Genomic DNA, 24023 nt, shown 5'->3' on the forward strand with positions numbered 1-24023 from the left:
ATTGGAGGGGATTACCAAAAAGATGTTAAATGAAGGCAAAGGTATCATTGGATTCATATATAGAATAATATTAGATCGTCACTTTAAAAATTGTAGTCATTTTGAAAGAAATTTGGGAAAGAAATTTAAATTTAACATGGGAAGGTACATTTCTCCCTGTTGCTTAGGTAGAAAAAATGAAATGCATAGATATAGAATGGGGGACACCTGGCTTAAGGAGACTATATGTGTGAAAGGGATCTAGAAGTCTGGGCCACAGGTTAAACATGAGCCAACAGTGTGATGTGGCAGCTAAGAAGGCCAATGCGATTCAAGGCTGCATCAATAGAAGTCTAGTGTCTAGATAAACAAGGGAAGTAATAGTGCCACTCTATTCTGCTCTGGTCAGGCCCCACCTGGAATATTGTGTCCAGTTCTGGGTACCACAATTCAAAAAGGACATTGAGAAACTGGAGTGTGTCCAAAGGAGGGCGACTAAAATGGTGAAGGGGCTGGAAACCATGCCCTACGAGGAACGACTCAGGGAGCTGGGGATGTTTAGCCTGGAGAAAAGAAGGTTAAGAGGTGATATGATAGCCCTGTTTAAATACTTGAAGGGATGTCATGTTGAGGAGGGAGCTAGATTGTTTTCTGCTGCTCCAGAAACTAGGACCCGGAACAATGGATGCAAGCTGCAGGAAAAGAGATTCCACCTCAACATTCGGAGGAACGTCCTGACAGTAAGGGCTGTTCGACAGTGGAACTGATAGGGACACAATAATAATAATGCTTTCTTGCTTCTGTACTTTGCTTTGCAAAAGAATAAATAGTTACAGAAGGCCCATAGATTGAGCCTACAGAGTAAAGTGCAAATGGGCTGTGTTGGCCCCTACTCTTTCTTTCTGTGTGTGGCCGTAGCAAACACACTCACATAATCACCCCCTCCTTCCTCTGGAGGGCTCTGAATACAATGGCCTGTGTTTAACCAGCGGCCTTGAAGAGGCTAGCTTAGCCGAGTATCTCTTTCGCAGTTATCTCTGTACATTCCAGGCTCCAAGCAAGCAAGCAAATGTAATGCCAAAAAGACAATGTAGGACATAATGTTGTTTCGCTTTTGTGATTGGCTTACGCTAGGAAAAATAGAGTTAGAAGGGCATAAAAGAAGATGGCAAGAAGCCCTCGGGGCTGCAGTTTTGATAACGCCCACCTTGCTGTGTGTGCGTGCTGCTGCCCTTGGCCAAGAAAATAAAGCGTTTTTTATCCTAGCCAGTTCGGTCTCCTTGACTCTGCTTGTCCTCTGGCAGGCCACGGGCCTTCGGGTTTGTGGATTTGGGGTGCCCCCACTACAGAACAAACTCCCTCGGAGTGTAGTGGAGTCTCCTTCCTTGGAGGTCTTTAAACAGAGGCTAGATGGCCATCTGTCAATGGGGATGCTTTGATTGAGAGTTCCTGCATGGCAGAATGGGGCTGGACTGGCTGGCCCTTCCGACAGACACTGACCATAGAACTGTGCTGGAGGAGCTACAAAGACCTAGTAGAGTATTCTCTAGGAATCTCTAGGTCTTTCAGTGCAACTATTAGTTAAAGTTGACCATAGAGTTGCACTGGAGGACCTAGAGATTCCCAGAGAGAACATTAATCAAATCCGTGATTAATCAAATCTGCAAATATCAAAGCCGCACGTATGGAGGAATGAGTGTACTTCTATTGATGCAGCCTAGAATTGCATTGGCCTTGTTAGCTGCCGCATCAGTGTTGGCTCATGTTCAGCTTGTGGCCTACTAGGACTCTAGATCCCTTTCACATAGGGTTGCCATATCCCGCCGGGGGGCGGGACAATCCCGGTTTGGGCGGTGCTGTCCCGGTCCCGGTCCGGTTTGGCGCCCAAACCGGGACGGCCCCGCCCACCGCGGCCACCTCAGGCCCCGCGGCGGCTCCAAGGCCTTGCTGAGGCCTGGGAAGGCTCTCCGCGGTTGGAGCTCCAGCCACGGAGACGCTCCCTCCCGGGCCCCAGCGAGGCCTTCGAGGCAGCTCCGCGGTCGGAGCTCCGGCCGCGGGGTCCTCAAGGCCTCCATGAGGCCAGGGAGGAGGAGGAGGCCGCTTCCCACCGCGGCGATCGCCGCGATGAGGGGCGGCCTCCGCCTCCTTCCCGGCCTGGGAGCTGGCCTAGGCTTCTTCCCAGGCCGGGAGGAGGAGCAGGCCGCTTCCCACCGCGGCGATCGCCGCGATGAGGAGCAGCCTCCGCCTCTTTCCCGGCCTGGGAGCCGGCCTAGGCTCCCTCCCAGGCCGGGAGGAGGAGGAGGAAGCCTGGCACCGTGGCGATCGCCGCGATGCCAGGCTTCCCCCCGCCCTTCTCGGCCTGGGAGCCGGCCTAGGCTCCCTCCCAGGCCGGGAGGAGGAGGAGGAAGCCTGGCACCGTGGCGATCGCCGCGATGCCAGGCTTCCCCCCGCCCTTCTCGGCCTGGGAGCCGGCCTAGGCTCCCTCCCAGGCCGGGAGGAGGAGGAGGAAGCCTGGCACCGTGGCGATCGCCGCGATGCCAGGCTTCCCCCCGCCCTTCTCGGCCTGGGAGCCGGCCTAGGCTCCCTCCCAGGCCGGGAGGAGGAGGAGGAAGCCTGGCACCGTGGCGATCGCCGCGATGCCAGGCTTCCCCCCGCCCTTCTCGGCCTGGGAGCCGGCCTAGGCTCCCTCCCAGGCCGGGAGGAGGAGGAGGAAGCCTGGCACCGAGGCGATCGCCGCGATGCCAGGCTTCCCCCCGCCCTTCTCGGCCTGGGAGCCAGCCTAGGCTCCCTCCCAGGCCGGGAGGAGGAGGAGGAAGCCTGGCACTGTGGCGATCGCCACGGTGCCAAGCTTCCCCGCGCCCCTTCCCGGCCTGGGAGGCTGCCTAGGCGTCCTCCGAAGCCGGGAGGAGGAAGAGGCCACTGGAACCGCGGCGCGATTCCAAGCGGCCCCTGTTCCTCCTCCCGGCTTGGGAGAGAGCCTAGGCGTCCTCCGAAGCCGGGAGGAGGAGGACAGGGTTTGAAAATGTAGGACTTTTTTTTAATTTCCTAGCCAGGAAATTAAAAAAAAAAAGTCCTACATTTTCAAACCTGGTCCTACATTTGTCCCGGTTTGGAGGTCCTCCATGATGGCAACCCTACTTTCACACATATAGTCTCCTTAAGCCAAACAGTGTCCCCATCCTATATCTATGCATTTCACTTTTTTGCCCTAACTGCAGGCATATGACTGACATCTTCAATGTCTTTCTCCTGTTTGCCTGATGAAGAAGCCATTGGGAGCTCAAAAGCATGCAACATGTAATTGTACATTTTGCTTGGCCCCATAAAGGTATCCCTGTTTGGATGTCATTGGATTAGCTCTATGGCCAACAGGGCTAGCCCTAAGATGTCCCTTGGAGCGTGTTTACACTCTCCTTCGTCGGAGGTTTTTAAACAGAGCCTGGATGGCCATTTGTTGGGTATGCTTTGATTGTGAGTTCCTGCATGGCAAAATGGCGTTGGGCTGGATGGCCCTTCTAGTCTCTTCCAACTCTATGGTTTTATGATTTCCAATGTAAATCCCTCAAAACCCCGCCCCCGGAAGTAGCGTAGACCAAAGCCCCGCCCTCCGTAGTGTCGTCATAGGAAGCGCCGTCCCATGATTGGCAGCTCTTGTCTGGAGCCGTAGAGTTAAGAATAAAGGAAGAGAGGCAAACGCATCGAGGGAGCGTTGAAGGACAGGAACGTTCTAGCTCCGCCCACTCCCTGTGGGGATTGACCTATCAGCGTCCCCCGTTTGGTTACGTCTCTAGCTCCGCCCCTTTAGGGAAATATAGAGCCACGGCGGTCCGTCAGTGGAGGGAGGCATAGGGCAGCCAATGGGAGCGGGATCCGGTCCAGCATTTCGCAGCTGATTGGCAGCTGAGGAAGAGGCCTTTGCTAGAAGCAGCGGCGGCGGCGGCGGCTGAGGAGGCTCTACGGCTGGATGGATCTGTTCGGGGACCTCCCGGAACCGGCTGGAGGTGAGCCTCCCTCAGTCTCTGGACCCTCGAGGCATCCTCTGAGGCTGAGAGACTGTGGCTCGACCAAGGTCACCCGGGCTGCATCCGCGCTGGAGAAATAACCCGGTTTGGCACCGCTTTAACTTGTCTGGCTCAGGGCTATGGAATTCTGGGAGTTGGAGTTTGTTGTGGGGCCCAGAGCGGAGCTCCGCTCCGCTCTGGGCCCCACAACAAACTCCAACTCCCAGAATTCCATAGCAGAGACTCAGACAAAGAGTTAAAGCGGTGCCAAACCTGGTTATTTCTCCAGCGCGGATGCAGGTGAAGGGGGACTTTGAAGGAGACCTTTTCAAAAGGGTCTCGAGAGGAAGGCAATGATATATATATATATATAATACTATATTGTGCATAATTATATATAACTATATAAAATATAATTATAGGAATTATAAATTAATAGTAATAATTTTCAACAACAAAGAACAACAGTATTAACAATAATTAACAACAACAAATTATTATATATAATTGTGTAATTTTATATATATTATAGTATATATATATATATATATGTAATTATGCAAAATATAATTATAAAATTATAATAAAATAATAATAAACAGACGACAATATTAACAATAATAACAACAAATCATTATGTATAGTTATATATATATTGTATTATATATATATTTATATACAATTATATAAAATATAATTATAAAAGTATATAATAATAATAATAAACAATATGAACAATAATTTCAACAACTGCAAATTATAATATATAACTATATAATATATATATTGTATAATATATAATTATATATAGTTATATGAAATATAATTATAAAAATTATAATATAATAATAATAAACAAACAACAATATAATATTAACAATAATTAACAACAGCAAAAATTATTATGTATAATTATATAATATTATATATATATAATATGGTATACATGTATATAATTATATAAAATTTCATTATAAAAATTATATAATAATAAGGAAACAAAAACAACATTAACAATAATTAGAAGCAACAAATATACAGTATATAGTTGTATAAAATATAATTATAAAAATTATAATAAAATAATAATAATAATTAACAACAACAACAATATTAACAATAATTAACAACAACAAGAGATCCGTCTTATTGCCTCCTTGGAGGCATTTAAGAAGGCACTTAAGACGGATCTCTTCCGGTGAGCTCACCCACCTGACTTTGTGTAAGAGACATTTCCTATCCTCTGGACCGTTGTATAACAATCGCATTTCCATCTGATGATCAGTTAGTTTTAATATTAACTGTTACTCTATTGTATTGGTGTGTGTTTATGTATATTTTAGTGAGCTGTAATCCTGCCTCGATCCATTGGGAGGGGCGGGAAAATATAATAATATTTATTATAACACCAAATTATTATATGTAATTATATATTATATCAGGGGGTAGGCAACCTTTTTGAGCCGGGGGCCGGGTTGGTGTCCCTCAGACAACTGGGGGGCTGAAGCCAGGGGGTGGAGCTGCATGCTGGGGGCGGAGCTTCCACCCCCGGGGCGGAGCTTCCACATCCAGGGGCCAGGCCACCTCCTCTTTGCCGGCCCCTGACGGGGCCCCAGGCCCTGTCAGAGGCCAGGAAAGAGCCGGCGGGGACCGCCAGTGCTGGAGGCCTCCCCGTCTTTGCTGGCCCCTGACGCCAGGGCCCCGCTGCCGCCATCGGAGCCCTCCTGGAGGGCCCCAGCGACGGCAACTGGCCTCCCAGAGGCCCGTTGCGGCTGCTGGAGCCCCGTTTCAGGGCTCCGGAGGCCGCAGCAGGCCTCTTAATGGGCGCCGCCATTTTGCCCTTCAAAATGGCAGCGAAATCTCGCGCGACCTTTTTGGTCGCGCGAGACTTCACCGCCATTTTGAAGGACAAAATGGCGGCCGAAGCCGCCGAAATCGGCGGCGATTTCAGCGGCGGGAGGGACCGGGGCCGGCAGAAAGGCGCCCGCAGGCTGGATCCGGCCCATGGGCCGGAGGTTGCCAACCCCTGTATTATATTATATATAATATATTATATAATTATATAAAATATGATTTTAAATTATTATAATAATCATTAACAACAACAAACAGCAACAATAGTAACACTAATTAACATTGACAACAATACGAACAATTATAATCATCATCAACGACAACAAATAACCAGTAATAATAATGCCCACATGTGTCTGCACAGCTTTGCCGGAGGGTGAGAGTGTGTGACTTGCTCACGCTCATCCATTGGTTTTTTATGCTTGTGCAGGGATTTGAATCCTGGTCTCCACCAGAGTTGTACTCCCACACTCAAACCATAACCTCACGCAGGCTCTCATGCTGCGTGATGGTCAAAATATTGTACAATGAGATATGAGTAGGTATGAGTTTTGAATGTAGAAACAAACGTTGATCCAATAATAATCAAGTTTCGGACCGCTTTAACTGCCCTGGCCCAGTGCTAGGGAATCCTGGGAATTTTAGTTCATTATGGCACCAGAGCTCTGTGACAGAGAAGGCTAAATGTCCCACAAAACTACACTTCCTAGAATCCCTAGCTTTGAGCCAAGGCTGTTAAAGCAGTCTTGAACTGGATATTTTCTATAGTGTGTTTTGGACCTTTGTAAAACTTCAAATACCTGGATTCAGTTGGATGAAGCTATAGCTCCTGTTATCAAACTGCTTTACAGTCTAGATCCATCTTCTATAGCCAACGATCTCTTCTAACTTTGTCTTTTGGTGTGTTTCTTTAGAGAAAGAAGAGCGGAGAGGATCTTTGCTTTTTGACGATCTTCCACCAGTGAGCAGCACTGACTTGGGTATGGTTCTTGTGCCCATTTTGTCTTCCACCAATCAGCATATATTGGGATGCAGGGGTTGGAGTTAGCTGGGTCTCACTCTGTATTTGTTTTACCAGGTTTTTAAAACAGCAATAAGGGATAGTTGAAATTTATGACAAGTTTTATTCTGTTTATAAAATGCCATGTACACGGATGGCACTATATAAACTGATGGTGATGATATGCCCTGCAGAGGTAAACCATCAGGAAGTAATACATGTGCTACCAAAATACCAAATGAAATGATTTCAGCTAACTTCGCCATGTGTTTCTATGTGAAATTAGGCCGCTTGTTCAGTCTATGTAAAAGAAAAAGATTATCAACCTCAGATAGGAGGACATTTCTTAAAATAAGAGACATTTGCCAGGCTTACGGTCTTGTCATGCAGCTTTCTATATTCTTAAACCTTCTGTGTAGACTGATTGTTCACCTCTTCTTGCCACAGGTTTCATATTCTATTAACATTTTAATTTGCTATTTTGAAATGCTAATATCACTTTAATTGAAAGCTTTATATCTTTTAAATCTTCTTTTTACATGCCTCAAGTTTTGCCCTTGGAGTGAGATATAAACGCGTAACAGCACAATTCTATATATATCTGCTCAAAAGTAAGTCCCATTGATTTCAGTGAGGCTTACTTCTAGGTAAGTTTCCATAGGGTTGCAATCTAAATGAATCTTTCTTCCATTCTATGCACTAGATTGAGTGGACTGTCCTGAACAGGCAAAAGTTTAGGAATTATTTTATTCTTGGCAGAATTACATTTTGTAGATTTCATTTTTTCTATGAAGCAATCTCAGAAACTTGTTTGCTGTGGCATCTGGATTCTAAAATATTTCTTCTTGTCTTTTTAGGGGCCGGGAGCTCTCTGCTTTTTGATGATCTACCACCTGCCAGCAGTGGGAACTCAGGTGAGTAGCAGTCCCCATACCTCTCTTTTGCCATTGTTTACACTGCCATAATTGAGTTGCACATGATGAATCCTTTAAATGTTGAGTAACCTGAGGACTCTACCAAGGTGAACATTTTCAGTGCCAAAGTAATACTTTGAGGGAGAGTGAAGTGTCCCATGAAAACAACACCTCTTTTTTGCTCTGCTTTTTAGTTCTTGTCCAGTGGCAGTGCACTTTGCAGCTGTTGGCTGTTTGGACATTTTGTCTTAAAAAATAATTACATGACAGTAGTGCCTACATTATGCTAACCAAATGGGAATCATGTAGCCAGTGTGATAACATCATGTAGCCCGAGGTTGGAATCTTTGGCCCTCAAGATGTTTTGAAATTCCAGCTTCTGACAGTCCCTTATTATTGACTATGCTGAGTCTCACTCATGAGCATGGATGGAAACTGTAGACTAAAACATCTAGAGGGCTAAAGGTTCCCTATATTTGACTTAGCCTGTCTGGTTAAATGATGTAACCACATTGCAGTGGTACTTCAGATTGAGGGTGAGGTATTCTGCTGTTGTTTTGAATGGTCAAACAATAGTTCATTTGTTCACAGCCTTTAAACATGTTGGGCTTCTTCTCAACTGTGAGATTTACAAGAGCTCTCTATCACTTTGAGCTTTGATGAACTGTTTAAATTTGGGGAGGAGTCATAGTTTAGGCCTTCTGGCTAGGGATTCTGGGAGCTGTAGCCCCCCAAAATGATTCACATCCCCCTAACGCACTGAAGAGGATGCTGTATGTAATATTGCATCAATTGCATCTGCAGAAGTTAAAGCTGCTTCTGTATTTGAAACATTAAAACACTCTTGTAGTCTTGAGACTAACTAAGAGAAAGAACTTGCTAGCATAAGCTGGTAGTTTGCTTCATCAGATTAAGTAGACCTAAATCAACAAAAGTTTATGCTTTCCATCTTCTCTTAGTTCATCTCAAAGGTTCTACAAGGTGCTTTGCACACTGATCCAGACTAAATTGGTTATGCCTTGGAAAACTTCCACTAAGTTAAAGTAAAAAAGCAATCTGGAGCCATAACTGTTGAGGTTCTGGGTGAGCAGTTTGGGCTTTGCTTGAGAAGCATTGCTAGTTGAATTCAGTTTTGTCTGGCTACATCTCCTGGCTGCTGTTCTTGGCCTAAGTCTTATTCAGAGACACATTTGAAATGTATAGCTTTTTTGGGAAACTTCAGTACAGTGCGCCCACGCCATACCCAGGCACACTATACATGGCTTTCAGTTTATACTGAAGCTGCACTGCAATAGAATGAATGGCGCATGTGTGCCGCCCTGCCAGAGCCCCATTATATAGCTTTAGGAGAAGGTGAATAAGTACAAAAACAATTATAACAGAATGTGTTAAGTATACTTCCCAGTAGTTCTTCAATTCCAAAGCCTCCCTATCCATAGCTGTTTTTTCCCTAAACATAGGGTGGCATCTTGTCACTGAGTTACCATACCATAAATTCAGTATGTGCTACCATCCACACTTCTTTGGTCATTGCAGAGGTCAAAGTTCTTTGTTGATTATGCAATGACCAAAATCACCCCCAGACCACCTTTTACGTGATGCAGTGGCCATTACCATATTTGGAGGTCAGGGGGAACAGTGGAGATGCATCTAGTTATTTTTCCTATAGCTGCATGTGCTGCAGAGGGCATCCACAGGAACCTCTCAAGGATCCTTGGCAGTCTGTAGATAAAGTCCATACATCAGGTCCAGCTGCAGGAAAATGGCTGGATATGGCTCCACTGATTCCTCCATTCAACAACACAGAAATAGCTGTGTTGGGGACACTGTGTTGCTTAATAGATGGATTTTAGAAGGTAGCAGCGAGAGTTGTAGCTGTGGAGATGTAGCTACATGCCAGATATATGTTTCACAGGGCAAGATCGCAGCCATAGTTTTGTTTCTTTCTTTTTTAAAAAATTGTCTTTCTCAAGTAGCACGAATTTAGAAGGAAGGTGTAGTCCCCTGCTTTGACTTCATCAAATTAATTCAAGTTAAGCCTCTCTTATCCAGAATTCTGAAATCCAAAATATTCTAAAATCCAAAATTGTCCACATGGGTGGCTGAGGTATTCACAGTTTTGCTTTCAGGTGGTTCAGTGTACACAAACGTTCTTTCGTGCACAAAATTATTAAAAATATTGTGTATAAAATTACCTTCAGGCTATGTGTATACAAGGTGTGTACAAAACACAAATTAATTTTATATTTAGACTTGGGTCCCATCTCCAAGTTATCTCATTATGTATATTCAGATATTCCAAAACCTGAAAAAATCCAAAACACTTCTGGTCCCAGGCATTTAGGATAAGGGAAACTCAACCTGTTGTAATAAAAAGACTGGTATAACCTGTAGGATAAACATGAAAAGGAATTTGATCTAAAACAGTTACCAATGTGTAATACTAACACTTAAGAATATAGTTTTATGGAACTGGCTTTTTAAAAAGTGAAATTGTCATTGTAAGTATGTGAGGATAGAGGGGACTCTGATAGCCTTTAGGGCTGAAGGGCGGGGTATAAATACGATAAATAAATAAATAATAACTGGTAGCATTTTGTTTTCTAGCTTTACATCCCACAGAGCAAGTTTCTCTTTCTGTGAGCTATGGAAAGGGAGAGAAGAGAAAGTCCACCGAAGGAGAGAAGAATGGAAGTGAAGAACTTGTGGAAAAGAAAGTTTGTAAAGGTTTTCAGACAATCTGAAGCCAAATATATATATTTTTCTTTTTTAGTGCTATTTTACATTTAAAGGATAAAGATGAAATTGTGTCTTTAGGACAGTCTTGGTTATGATAATCCAAATACAGATGTGGGTTTGCTGTCTGTGGGCAGTGAGAGTAAAGAATGAGTTTCTTGCCAGTCACGGTAGTGCCTCTTTCACATTTGTAGCCCTCATATCCTCCAAGGAGCTCTGGGCTACAGTCAACATGAGGCTTTCCCCCTGTCTCCTCACAACAGTCTTGGGAGGTAGGTTAGTCATGTTACTGTTTTATTTCATTTTATAATTAAGCCTATAGATTACCAGCTTGTTTCTCGAAATGCCTTGCAATAGCAAAATAATCTCCACAATTAAAAAGAAGCAGTGTGGATAAAACAATCTTTTATTAAGTTCAGTGGGAAATCAAATGTAGGACACTGTTCTTACTTATTGCTGTGCCCCACAAATTCTTTTTGTAATGCCAACTGTATAGTTATAGATGTTTCATACAATATGGCTTGCCTTGCCACCATGGTGTACAGCCCCAGCCTCACTCCTTCTCTACCCTCCTTAAGTATGTCCTGCTTATGTAGGAGGCTCCTTAACCAGTCTCAGACAACCTAGTGTATATAAGCCAAAGCACTATCTGAATTTCCCACTGGAGTAGTGGTGTAATGACAGTGGCATAGTGCCAGTTGCATCCATTCCCTGTTTCTAGTATTGTTTGCATTTGTTCCAAATTCCTTCGTGCACCATTTTAATGTTTTGTTCTTATGTAGCTGACTGAGACATAACTGTTCAGTCTTGCAGTATTCTACTGTCTATCACTGACACAAGCTTCACTTGAATAGTTGATTGTAAAATTTATTCTCCCTCTTTGTGAATTTTTTTTGGGAGTGTGCCTATCTCTGTGCACTATATTGCTCTCAGTCTTTGATTGCCATTGCCATAGGATTATTATTATTATTATTATTATTATTATTATTATTATTATTTATATAGCGCTGTAGATTTGCACAGCGCTGTTTATAAAAACAACAAATATAAAAGAGTAAACCTGCCTATGGCGTACAATCTAAGAAATGATAGGATAATACAAATAAAACACATAGCAATACAGGAAATGGTTCAATAAAACAGGCAACAAAAAGAACATCAGATAGGACTCTAAATGCCATGTTCTACTACATACAGTAACTTTTTTTAGAACCATAGAAGTCAGAGAAGTCTTCTTCCACCACAGGTGCCATGAATGGATTATTTAAATCTTAAATATAGCTTGTGCCCAATATGGTTTGATAGCACTACTTGCTCACCTTCATTAGACAACTGTTTTGCTTTGGGTCAAAAAGAAATCTCAGGAATTGAATCCTGCATATACCTTTCCTTGGTTTCTCTTTAGATTCTTCGGAGATTCTTGCTGTGAAGGGTTATGTGGCAGAGAGGAAAGGTGAACGAGAAGAAATGCAGGATGCCCATGTGATTCTGAATGATATTACAGAAGAGTGCAAGCCCCTGCCCTCTCAGATGTGAGTCTTACATCTCTGTGTACTCATGTTGACATGTGCATTTGTTGTCTTCCATCTTGTGTTAGGACATCCTTGCTGATCCTATGGGGACAGTGATTCTGAATTCGTTTGGCTTGATGTCTGGAAGTGATCAGTGTTCTTGTACTTCTTTTTTTCCCCCGTACAATACTGTAGTCATACAAATAGAGGCGTGTATATATGTGTGCTCATAACCCACCATACCTGACCATTTTGGTACATACAGTGGGCCCATGGTATCTGCTGGGGTTTGGCTTCAGGATCCCCTGTGGATACCAAAATCCATGGATAATGAAGTCCCATTAAATACAATGGCACAGTAAAATGATGCCCTTTATATAAAATGGCAAAATCAAGGTTTGCTCTATGGAATTTATACATTTTTAAAATATTTTCAAGCCATGCATGTTTGAATCCTTGGATAAAGAATCCATGGATACAGAGAGCCAACTGTACCATAGAAAGTTGTTTCTAAGGCATTCAGAAATATGCTTTCCGTTCTGAATCCATCTTGATTTTCAAGACCTGGAATTTATTATCTATAAAGAGTCTGACCATGTCAGTGGAGAGAGTAATCCTGAGCTTTCAAGTGTTCAGCTAATAACTAACTAACATCATGGCTTATTTGAAAAAGAGTTTGGTCATCTTAGAGGAGGCAGGCAAAATCTGGCCCACAAGGCTGTTTTTGTGGACCTCAGAGTACCCCGGAAGTAAAAAAAACCCTCATATTTTTTAACAAAAAAAAAAGTTTTTTCAAAAACATTTTTCTTGCTCCCAAATGCCTCAAATGAAATCTAGGAAGCTTGGAGGGCATTTGTATCATATTTGAAGATTCCCTGGGGGTTAAAAACAATTTCTGCAAAAAACATTTTAAAAAGCATTTTCTCCCCAGATTCTCCAAAATGTCCGCTAAGGGCCATGGGATGCATTTCCATCACATTTTGAAAATCTTCTGGTCCGATTTAGGCCTAGGAAAAACTTTTTTTTTAAATTATGCTTGTTCCATAAAGGGAACAAAAAATGTGGGGTCTGTGTGCGTGCGTTTGTTTGTTTGTTTTGTGGGAACAAGCATAGCCCTCCAAGGTCTCCTAGGAGCTAATGCAGTGCCCTACCTTTCTTTTCTCCTAGAACTACTATCAGAGGAATAGTCAACTAATACTTGTTCCCTCACCGTCTTGTTTTTATTATTTTGGTTTTCTGATGTAGTTGACACTGATGGCCACATTTCATTTTAACAAGGTCAGAAACGTAAAGTGCTTCCCTAGTGGAAAATAAATTTGAAACCTGTATCTAATACTGTTCCACATTACAATCTGTGTATGTTTTCTCCAAATTCTTGTGTAGGGCTGGGCTTACTTGTCAGTCCTACTGTTTTGAGTTTCATCATCTTTTAGGAAGAGAAGCTCTAGTGAGAAAACACAACTCAGATCTGGTGTTGTTGAAGAACATCTTAGAATGGGCATCTTTATAGTTGTGCTGTCTTCATGCAAAAGTTGCATATAGCGTATCAAGGGAGACTGAACAGAGATACCCAAGCTGTATGCCTTTTGTCTTGTTGAGCATAGGAATCTCTCTTGTTCACAAGTGTCAGTTGCAGAAAAGTGTTGTTTTTCACAATAGGGAAGACGCATTTGAGATTGTAAATAAGGGGATGCTTTTTTGCACCTCTGTTACCTGAACAGATCTTCAGTTTTTTTGGATAATCCTGGAGTGGGATCAGTCTGTCAGTGTATGTATGTCTTTTCTTACAGTACCCGTGTCTCATACTTTGCTGTCTTTGACGGCCATGGAGGAGCTCGAGCTTCAAACTACGCAGCACAAAATCTGCATCAAAACCTGATAAGAAAATTTCCTAAAGGTATGAAATTGAAGAGGGGACATAAAAGGACAGTGAAGTGGCATGCAGAAGTATCCTTTGTGGCCTACTGCTGCATGCTCACTTATTCTGATGTAAAAGAGCATAAATGCTGTACTCTGGTACTCTTTGCTCTTAAGAAACAAAATTTATACATACAGGTATCCATTAGTCAACATGATTAATGTTCTGTTTGAGAAAATAATTATACTTCTAAACCATAAGCCTCAGAGGAGGCGTGTGGTGGTTGTGGGGGACTCCTTGCTGAGAGGTACTGAACCAGTGTTTTGTGGGCCCAACAAGATGTCTCGGGAGGTATGCTATCTCCCTGGGGCAAAGATCCGTGATGTGACAGAGAGGCTGACAAAACTTGTCAAGCCTACTGACATCCCCTTCTTTTGGTTCATGTGGGAACCAATGATACTGCAAGGCACAGCCTTCAGAATAGCATAAGGGATTATGAGGCTTTGGGTAGGAAGTTGAAAAAGATGGATGCACAGGTTGTCATTTCATCTCTTCTCCCAGTCGAAGGGCATGGTCCAGGAAGGGAAAGAAAAATAGCAGAGGTGAATAACTGGCTCCACAGATAGTGCCGCCAAGAACAATTTGGGTTTTTGGATCATGGTCTGAGGTTCCATGAGGAGGGAATTTTGGGAAGGGATGGGTTGCATCTCATGCCAGTTGGCAAAAATGTTTTTGCCAATAGTCTCAAAAATTTGATCAGGAGGGCTTTAAACTGAGTTATATGGGGGAGGGAGACAGTATTCTGGAAGGCAGAAGGGCTGGAGAAAATAGTCAAACTGTCATAGAGGGAACAAGATGAACAATGCAAGGATCCAAAAGTGGGAGGCAAAAAAACTTGCACAGGCAGCAAGTCAAAGGGACACATGGTCTTCGATGTCTCTACACTAATGCACAGAGCATGGGAAATAAGCAAGATGAACTCGAACTCCTAGCATAACAAAGCAAATATGATATAATAGGCATCACTGAAACCTGGTGGGATGAGTCTCATGATTGGAATGTAGAAATACAGGGGTATAACCTTTTTAAGAGAAATAGGCCAAACAGGAAAGGACAAGGAATAGCCTTATATGTCAGGGACATTTACACCAGTGACGAGATCAAGGACATAAATCCTGGAAACCAGGTGGAGAGCATCTGGATAAAAATTAAAGGGGAGCGAAACAACAAGGATGTTATTGTGAGAGTGTACTACAGACCCCCAAGTCAGACTGAGGAATTGGATGATGCCTTTCTGGAACAGATGACCACACACTCAGAAAGGAGAGATGTAGTAGTGATGGGTGACTTCAAGTATCCTGATATTTCCTGGAAGTCAAACTCAGCCAAATCCTCAAGGTCTAGCATGTTCCTCACTTGCCTTGGAGACAGTTTCATTGTCCAAAAGCTGGAAGAGGCAACAAGGGGATCAGCTATTTTGGATCTGGTCCTAACCAACAGGGATGACCTAATTAATGGAGTGCAAGTGGTAGGATCCTTAGGTGGGAGTGATCATGTACTCCTGGAGTTTGTTATACAATGGAAAGGAGAAGCCAGGCATAGTCAGACACACATTCTAGACTTTAGGAAAGCAGATTTTAGTAAACTTAGAGAAATACTGGGGGTGATCCCATGGTCAGGAATATTAAAAGAGAGAAGGGAGTTCAGGCTGGATGGGAGTTTCTCAAAAGGGAGATACTGAAGGCACAGTTTAAAACAGTTCCAGTGAGGAAGAAAAACGGGAGGTGTCTCAAGAAACCACAATGGATGACTAAGGAACTTTCAGCTGAGCTAACTTTTAAACGGAACATGTATAAGAAATGGAAAAATTGAGAAATCACCAAAGGGGAAGTCAAACAAATAGCTAGCCTGTGTAGAGGTAAAGTCAGAAAAGCTAAAGCGCAGAATGAACTCAGGCTTGCTAGAGAGGTTAAGAACAACAAAAAGGGCTTCTTTGGATATGTCTGCAGCAAAAGGAAGAAGAAGGAAACGGTAGGGCCACTGCGTGGAGAAAACAGCAAAATGCTAACAAAGGCCTGTTACAGACTGCCAAAATAAAGCTGCTTCGGGTCTCTTTGGAGGTATACTATTTAAATGATGCATGGGTCCAAAGAGTCCAGAGGTCGCGCCAAAGCCACACTCCATTCCTAAGCACTGGAGGGCAGCTTTGGTGCAGCTTCCGGATTCTTAGGACCCATGCATCATTTAAACAGCATACCTCCAAAGAGACCCGAAGCAGCTTTATTTTGGCAGTCTGTAACAGGCCAAAGGACAGAAAAAAGGCAGAATTACTCAACACCTCCTTTGCTTCAGTCTTCTCAGAAAAGGCAAGGGGTGCTCAAACTGAGGAAAATGGAGCAGAGGACAGAATAGGGGAATTTCAGCACAGAATAAGTAAGGAGATAGTACAGGAATACCTGGTTAATCTAAATGAATATAAGTCTCCAGGACCAGATGAACTACATCCAAGAATATTAAAAGAACTGGCTAATGTAATATCGGAGCCATTGGCAATAATATTTGAGAACTCTTGGAGAACAGAAGTCCCAGCAGACTGGAGGAGGGCCAACGTTGTTCCCATCTTCAAAAAGGGGGAAAAAGAGGATCCCAACAATTATTGTCCAGTTAGTCTGACATCAATACCAGGAAAGATTCTAGAGCAGATCATTAAACAGAGAGTCTATGAACATCTAGAAGGCAATGCCATAATCACAAAAAGTCAACATGGATTTCAGAGAAACAAGTCAAGCCAGACAAACCTAATCTCTCTCTCTCTCTCTCTCTCTCTCTCTTTTTTTTTTTTTAATAAAATTACCAGCTTGGTACATGAAGTGAATGCTGTGGATATAGTATATCTTGATTTCAGTAAGGCTTTTGACAGGGTTCCCCATGACATTCTTGCAAACAAGCTAGTGAAATGTGGGCTACACAAAGTAACTGTTACATGGATTTATATTTGGTTGACCGGCCGAACCCAAAGGATGCTCAACAATGGCTCCTTTTCATCCTGGAGAGAAGTGACCAGTGGGGTCCCACAGGGTTCTGTCCTGGACCCAGTGCTATTCAACATCTTTATCAATGACTTGGATGACAGAATTGGGGGCATACTTATCAAATTTGCAGATGACATCAAACTAGGAGGAGTAGCTAATACCCCAGAAGACAGGATCAAAATTCAAAATGACCTGAATAGACTAGAAAGCTGGGCCAAAGCTAACAAAATGAATTTCAACATGGAGAAATGTAAGGTACTGCACTTAGGGCGGAAAAATGAAATGCACAGATATAGGATGGGGACACCTGGCTGAACGAGATTATGTGTGAAAGGGATCTAGGAGCCCAAGTTAACCACAAATTGAACATGAGTCAGCTAACAAAGCCAATGCGATTTTAGAAGTATAGTGTCTAGATCAAGGGAAGTAATAGTGCCACTCTAGTCTGCTCTGATCAGGCCCCACCTGGAATATTGTGTCCAGTTCTGGGCACCACAATTTAAAAAGGATGTGAAGAAACTGGAGCATGTCCAAAGGAGGGTGACTAAAATGGTGAAGGGTCTGGAAACCATGTCCTATTGAGATTCCACCTCAACATTAGGAGGAACTTCCTGACAGTAAGGGCTATTCGACAGTGGAACACACTTCCTCGGAGTGTAGTGGAGTCTCCTTCTTTGGAGGTCTTTAAACAGAGGCTGGATGGCCATCTGTCAATGGGGACACTTTGATTTGGATTTCCTGCATGGCAGGGGGTTAGACTGGATGGCCCTTTCAGTCTCTTCCAACTCTATGATTCTAACAACTTTTACATGAGTGATTTTAAAACTTTTGTATGTTTTTAGTCTTAATTTCATATTCTTTTAACTAGGTTATTTTAATTGTTTTTTTAAATTGTTTCAAAAATGTATTTATCTTGTGAGCTGCTTTGGGTCCCTTTTTGGGAGAAAGATAGCATAAAAATGAAATATATAAAAATAAATAAACGTTTATTGCTTCAGTTGTGGGAGATAAATGAAACTGTAGAAAGCAATGACCATGGGGCAAGCTGGTTAAAAGCTGGGTCTGAACTTCAATCTTCAACTCATTGATTCCACAGTCTTCATAGCTACTGAAAACAGAAAGGTTATACTAAGCAGAAGCTTGCATTTATGCAGCACACAAAATACATGCCCTGTTGCCAGGTTGCTGATTGTTCTTCCTGGGGTTTGACAGGAGAGGTGCCCAGTGTGGAAAAAGCAATAAGAAGATGCCTTCTGGATACCTTCAAACACACCGATGAAGAATTTCTCAAGCAGGCTTCCAGCCAGTAAGTATAACCTTATCAACTACACAAGGGTTGTGCTTGTGTCAAGGATATTTAGGACTGTGTCATTTTAGAAAGTACATAGGGATTGGGATTGCATTTTTTAAATATTTCCTATATATATAATAGTTCTTGCACATGGGTAACAGAATTTTCTAGGTAAGGATGCCCAAGAATTCATTACATAATACAGATTTTTAAGATGAGCAATTTAATTTATGCTTCCAAGGCTAATGTGTTGATGAAAACAAATTATTCTTCAGATTCTGTACTTAATCTGATTTTTTTCAGTGCAATTCCTAATTCAAAAATTGCATCCAAGAATGTGTTAACCAGGGAGAGATGCATAAAAATGTTAGGGAAAGTTATATATGAGAACACATGGAATGTGCTTTGTTTCCTAAATCTAATTTTGGGGGAAATGTATACAAATGCCAGGGAGGAAAAGCAGTTAGGTTTTCAAAGCAAAAGCTTCCAAATATTGTAGAAATTGGACAGATCTGATTTAAAATGTATACTTTCAAAAGAGACATAAATCCAGAACACATTGCAGAAATAATCCAGTTTGCAACCGCTTTAATTGCCCTGGCTCAGTGCTAGTGAATCCTAGGAACTGTAGTTTATTGTGGCACCAGAGCTCTCTCTGACAGAGAAGGCTTAAATGTCTCATCAAACTACAGTTCCCAGAATTCCCTAGCATTTAGCTAGAGCAGTTCAAGCAGTCTCAAACTGGATTATTTTTGCAGTGTGTTTTGGACCATAGATAGAATATGAGCTGATAAATTTATTTCTAATTCTGACCTAGCCTTCTGTCTCATTTGCTTGCTAGCATCCATTTGTAGGCAGCATTTAATGTGCATGTGTGGAAGGGACAGTAATTAAACATACAGTCTCCATTTGAACTCTGCTAGTTACAATACAAGGAGAATTCTTCATTATTATTATTATTATTTAGTTTATTTTTTTCCTGCCTTTCTCCCAAAGTGGGACCCAAGGCCGCTAACAACATATGTTTCATCTGAATGTGTCAGTGCTGCCTTAAACCCCACTTGTGCTTCTTACTCTGGTTTAATTGCGGTATCTTGGATGGGGTTGGAACATACCTCAACGAAGGCTTGGGCTCAATGTTTTCAATTTCTTTAGGAAACCTGCCTGGAAGGATGGTTCCACAGCAACCTGTGTACTGGTGATAGATAATACCTTATATATTGCCAACCTTGGGGATAGCAGGGTAAGCAATGTTGGAAACTGAGGATACAGCTTAGATATATTTTTCTTGCATTGCATGAGCCAATTTTTTCCAGTTCCACAGGAGTTATGTAGCAACTATACCTTATAGCAGGCATTGCCTTTCTAGTATGTACCTGATATCAGCTACCTCAGACTCTCTTTGAGGGGGAAAGGTGTCTTACATTTCTTGCAAACTGCATTGTTACAACACTTTGATATCACTTTAACTGCCATGGCTTTATCTGTTGGAATTTGGGGATTTGTAGTTTGACTGTGTGTTCCTTCAAGTCGTCTACTGACTTATGGTGACCCCATGAGTTTTATAGGGTTTTATTAGGAAAGGAATACTCAAGAGGTGGCTTGTGTGTCTTCCAAGTAGTTTTTGATGTATGGTGACCCTCAGGCGAGTCTATCATGAGGTTTTCTGAGGCTGAGAGTGTGTGACTTGCCCAAGGTCACCTAGTGGGTTTTCCTAGTCAAGTGGGGAATCGAAACCTGATCTCCAGAGTCCTAGTCATACGCTAAATTCACTGCATCACATTGGCTCTCTTTTGCCAATTCCTTCCTCTAAAATATAGCCTACAACAGTGGCAATGTCCCATCCAAGTACTAACCAGGGCTGACCTTGCTTAGCTTCTAAGATAAGACAGGATCTGGTGCTTTTAGTGTATTAGGTATTCAGAATTCTCTCCCAGAGAGCTCTAGTGCGTCACCAAACCCCAAATCCCAGGATTCTGTAAGGTGCATCCATGGCAGTTAAAGAGGTTTAGTGTACTATATTGTGTGGTATGAGAGCCAGCATGATGTCTTGGTTTGAGTGGTAGTCTAGGCTTCTGGGAGACCAAGATTTGAATCCTGGCTCAGCCACAGAAAGTCACAGGGTGATTTGGGAAAATCAAATTCTCTCAGCCTTAGAGGAAGACAATGGCAAGCCCTCTCTGAACAAATCTTGCCACGAAATCCCTGCAATAAGGTCACCATAAGTCTGAGTGGAACTGAAGGCACCTAACAACAATGGTCCCTTCACATTTGCTGGGGCTAATGGCAAATGACCCCCTTGAATGTGGAAAAAGCACAAATAAAAAACCACTATTCTGTTTACTTCAGATAAAATCTCTCTGGGAAACTCCAGGTCCTCCCTTTCAACATCTGCCAGAAGTTGATCATAGAATCATGCTGGAGGACCTACAAATGCCTAGAGAAGCGTTTTCTCTAGCAACTTCTAGTTTCCCTAGCACAATTCTACAGTCAGTTTCTGGAAGAGTTGTGCTGGAGACCTAGACATTCTTAGAGAGAACATATGAATCAAAACCGCAAATAATCAAATCCGCAAGAGCCAAATCCACATATGTGAAGAGACAACTGTATTATGAAAGAGACCTTTAGAGCATCTCTGTGGTCCTTTGGATTTTCTTAGTGAACTCTAGGTGGTGCTGTAGGTCCAGTGGTGGTGTTCATTACATTTTTAAAAGATCTTTTTTAAGTCTGATATAGGCAGATCAGTATGCTGCTTGCGTAGATATCTCCTCGTAGGACAGTGGTGTCCTGTATTATCCAAGTAAAGACTGTGAGATTACAGTATTGGCTGCTTGTTAATAAGGTTTCTTCTGTCAGTGCAGGCGATTCTGTGTCGCTACAGTGAAGATAATCAGAAACATACAGCCTTAAGTCTCAGTAAGGAGCATAATCCAACTCAGTATGATGAGCGGATGAGGATCCAAAAGGCTGGAGGGAATGTCAGGTAATAAATACGAGTTAAACTGGGGCAAGTCTTGGCTTTCAATTTTGGAGGAATTACACGCTCCAGTAGCTTTTCACCACTGGAGCACCGTATTTGAACAAAGATGGAACTTGATTGTTCCTCCATCCCATGATACATATATTCATACATTTATTCTTGTTTGGCAGGTACCTGCTAATTGTCCTTTCTTATGAGTTTGGCTTTCTTAAATTTCTTAAAATCAAGGGCTTTCTCTAACATCTCCATCCCAGGTTGAACATATAGGAGTTAGGAAACTGCTATAATGCTAAACTTGTAGACAACTTGAAACTAATTAATTTGGTTTTTTTAATACAGTATATATCTTTGGGAAGGACATTGCTTTCACTTGAGTTCTAGAAATAGAACAGGACTGGGCAGCTGCATTTATCTAGGGCCACACACATACCCCTACTGTACCCAATCAAATATAAACTTCAGGTTTATTTACTTTTGTTTAAAAGGCTTCTGTAGGGCTTTGGGTCCTGAGAAATAGCCTTCAGGGGGTCACATAAGGCTCGCAGGCTCAACTCCATCCACTGCTCAGCTAGAGGGTAAAGTAATGTGTTGCCTGTGAATTTCAGAGCCTGGGCCTGCAAAACCTGCTACATGTTGGTTCCAGATTCTTGTTTCTTCTAGTCTGTTGATTCCCAACTAGGGCTTCCAGGTGTGATTGGATTATAGTTCCTCAAATCTCCAGCCGTTGACCAGTTTAGCTAGAGTCGCTATTATTGTAGACCAACAAATATGGGGCCCATTTAACACTGTACAGTGTTTGACAGTTTAACTTGTTGATACACTGAACCCCTCCCACCTCTTTGCCTTTCTTAGGGAAGGTCGTGTTCTGGGTGTCCTGGAAGTCTCTCGCTCTATTGGTGATGGACAGTACAAGCGCTTTGGAGTTATCTCTGTGCCAGATGTCAAACGCTGCCAACTTACACATAATGACAGGTAACACTGCACTGAAACCTGCAAATGAGGAAAATGGGAGTGATGGCATTGGACCTCAGATTTATTACTTATTTATTTCTTCATCATCATCATCATCTTTTTACTCAATTATTTTTAATAAAGCTGACACTAATTATTTTTCCAGGTTCATCTTGTTGGCTTGTGATGGTCTTTTCAAAGTCTTCTCACCAGAAGAAGCTGTGAACTTCATCATGTCTTGTTTGGAGGTGAGCAGAGGATGGGTCTGCTCATTTGTTTAAGTGAGCGAGATGACATTCCCTTTTAGGAAAGAAATTTGGAAGAGGAACCACACTTTCACTCCACTAATAGGAGAATTTGACCATTCTTGTTCCTTTTCACTTCACCCTTCCTTAACAGTAACAGCTTGGCTTTTCTTTGCTTTTTGTTGGAGGATTATACTCAAATTTCCTCATGATTTAAAAACAAAAATCCTGAAAGGCTGCTCACCTTTCTGCTATTTTCCACTTGTGCCCACACTGACTATATCTCACCTCCCAACTTCTGATCCTGGAGCAAACCCTGGTCAGCCTTCACTGTGCATGAAGGTTGAACTTGAGACCCATTCTCTTTCGCAACATGGACACTGAGACAAGGGGCACTAAATGGCAGAACAGACAGCTTCTGTAATGCAGCACTGTGTTAAACAGGACGGTGCTGTGGAGGCTGCATGTCTCTGGTAAATGTAAGTTATTCTTTTAGGTTAAAAAACAGTGCTTACCTCTGTCCCCTTGGTAGGGATGTGTATATCTCTCTTGCCTTGGTGAATAAAGAGAAGACACCCTCAGGTGACAGTGCAAGTAACTAAGTGCAGGCCTGAGTGAATTACTCTGGGAAGAGGTAACTGGTAACATCTCTGCTCTCAAGCCAAGTGAGATAATTGTCTCTGGCAGCAGGTTTTCATGTCATGAAAGGGCAGCAAAATGAGTTATTTAGCCTTCTGTTACAGTATTTTTACTACCAGGAAATAAAGAGATGCCTGTGGGATTTTCTACACCAGGTGTCAAAACTACTTGTTTAGCCTTGGGTTGATATTAGGAACAGCAATGAGCGAAGGAGCATTAATTGTTGTGCCAGGTGCAGAAACATGTGCTGAGACCCTGAAAAAGATACAAGATTTTTGGGGAGGGCTGGAAGGAATGGAAAAATCTTAAAGCTATCTCTTCAATGTAAGCAAATGAAGAGAATTCACCCATCTTGTCTGTGTGTCCCACTTTCCAACAGGACAAAACGATTCCTACAAGAGATGCCAAATCAGCCACTGATGCTAGGTATGAAGCAGCCTGTAACCGGCTGGCCAACAAGGCAGTGCAGCGAGGATCGGCCGATAATGTCACTGTGATGGTGGTCCGGATTGAGCAGTGATGGGAGGAACATGTGCAAGTGAGGTCCTTAGCAGCATGCAATGGATTAAATAGAACAAGTTGTGTGTCTGTGAGTGCGTGTGTGTGCGTGTATGTAGAGTTTTCCTGTGCTTTTCTTTCCCAAATGCTCTTATTTGTAAATAAAAGAGTTTGGTTCTTTTTTCTAAACTGTTTAGGTCAGTCTGTTATTTCAGAGGTTCGCAGCTGGGTCCTTAGACTAGTCTAAAAAATTCCTAGCAAATACAGTGCTCATAGTGCTGTCCTTAACCAACCACCTTCTGCTTCTGGTTTCAGTTTCCAGCACACTTTATGAAGAACACAGATGCATGTAAACAGCATCTTCTTTTAGAAGATACACTTTAAAGGGTTCCCAGGTCCTTTTCAATCCAGTGGAAATCAATTATACTTGGAAATCAATTCTGGTGAAATTAGTGAGACTGTTGTTTGTGTCTTCAAGCGGTCTCCAATTTATGGCAGCCATAAGAGGAACTATTACCTATTGCAGGGTTTTCT

General features: G+C 42.6%; 1 protein-coding gene across 3 annotated transcripts; it reads left to right on the forward strand.

Annotated features, from left to right (window-relative positions):
• Positions 1–3811: 3811 nt before the first annotated feature.
• Positions 3812–23678, forward strand: ILKAP (ILK associated serine/threonine phosphatase). 3 transcript variants are annotated; one of them, XM_089509490.1, is made up of 13 exons: positions 3812–3980; positions 6749–6814; positions 7692–7748; positions 10356–10475; positions 10679–10756; positions 11890–12016; positions 13786–13892; positions 18098–18191; positions 19332–19419; positions 21038–21159; positions 22009–22128; positions 22274–22355; positions 23371–23678. In XM_089509490.1, exons 1-13 carry the CDS (start codon positions 3944–3946, stop codon positions 23509–23511), a joined length of 1239 nt encoding a protein of 412 aa, XP_089365616.1. In that variant the 5' UTR covers positions 3812–3943; the 3' UTR covers positions 23512–23678. The 3 variants fall into 3 exon arrangements, with proteins under 3 accessions (XP_089365616.1, XP_089365617.1, XP_089365618.1); XM_089509491.1 differs by lacking the exon at positions 10679–10756 and having other exon boundaries at positions 3814–3980; XM_089509492.1 differs by lacking the exons at positions 3812–3980; positions 6749–6814; positions 7692–7748; positions 10356–10475 and having other exon boundaries at positions 10486–10756.
• The last annotated feature ends 345 nt before the right edge of the window (positions 23679–24023 follow it).

The sequence above is a fragment of the Sceloporus occidentalis genome, unplaced genomic scaffold, assembly GCF_023333645.1.
Source record: "Sceloporus occidentalis isolate IW3139 unplaced genomic scaffold, rSceOcc1.0.p SCAF_2, whole genome shotgun sequence".
NCBI classification, from domain to species: Eukaryota; Metazoa; Chordata; class Lepidosauria; order Squamata; family Phrynosomatidae; genus Sceloporus; species Sceloporus occidentalis.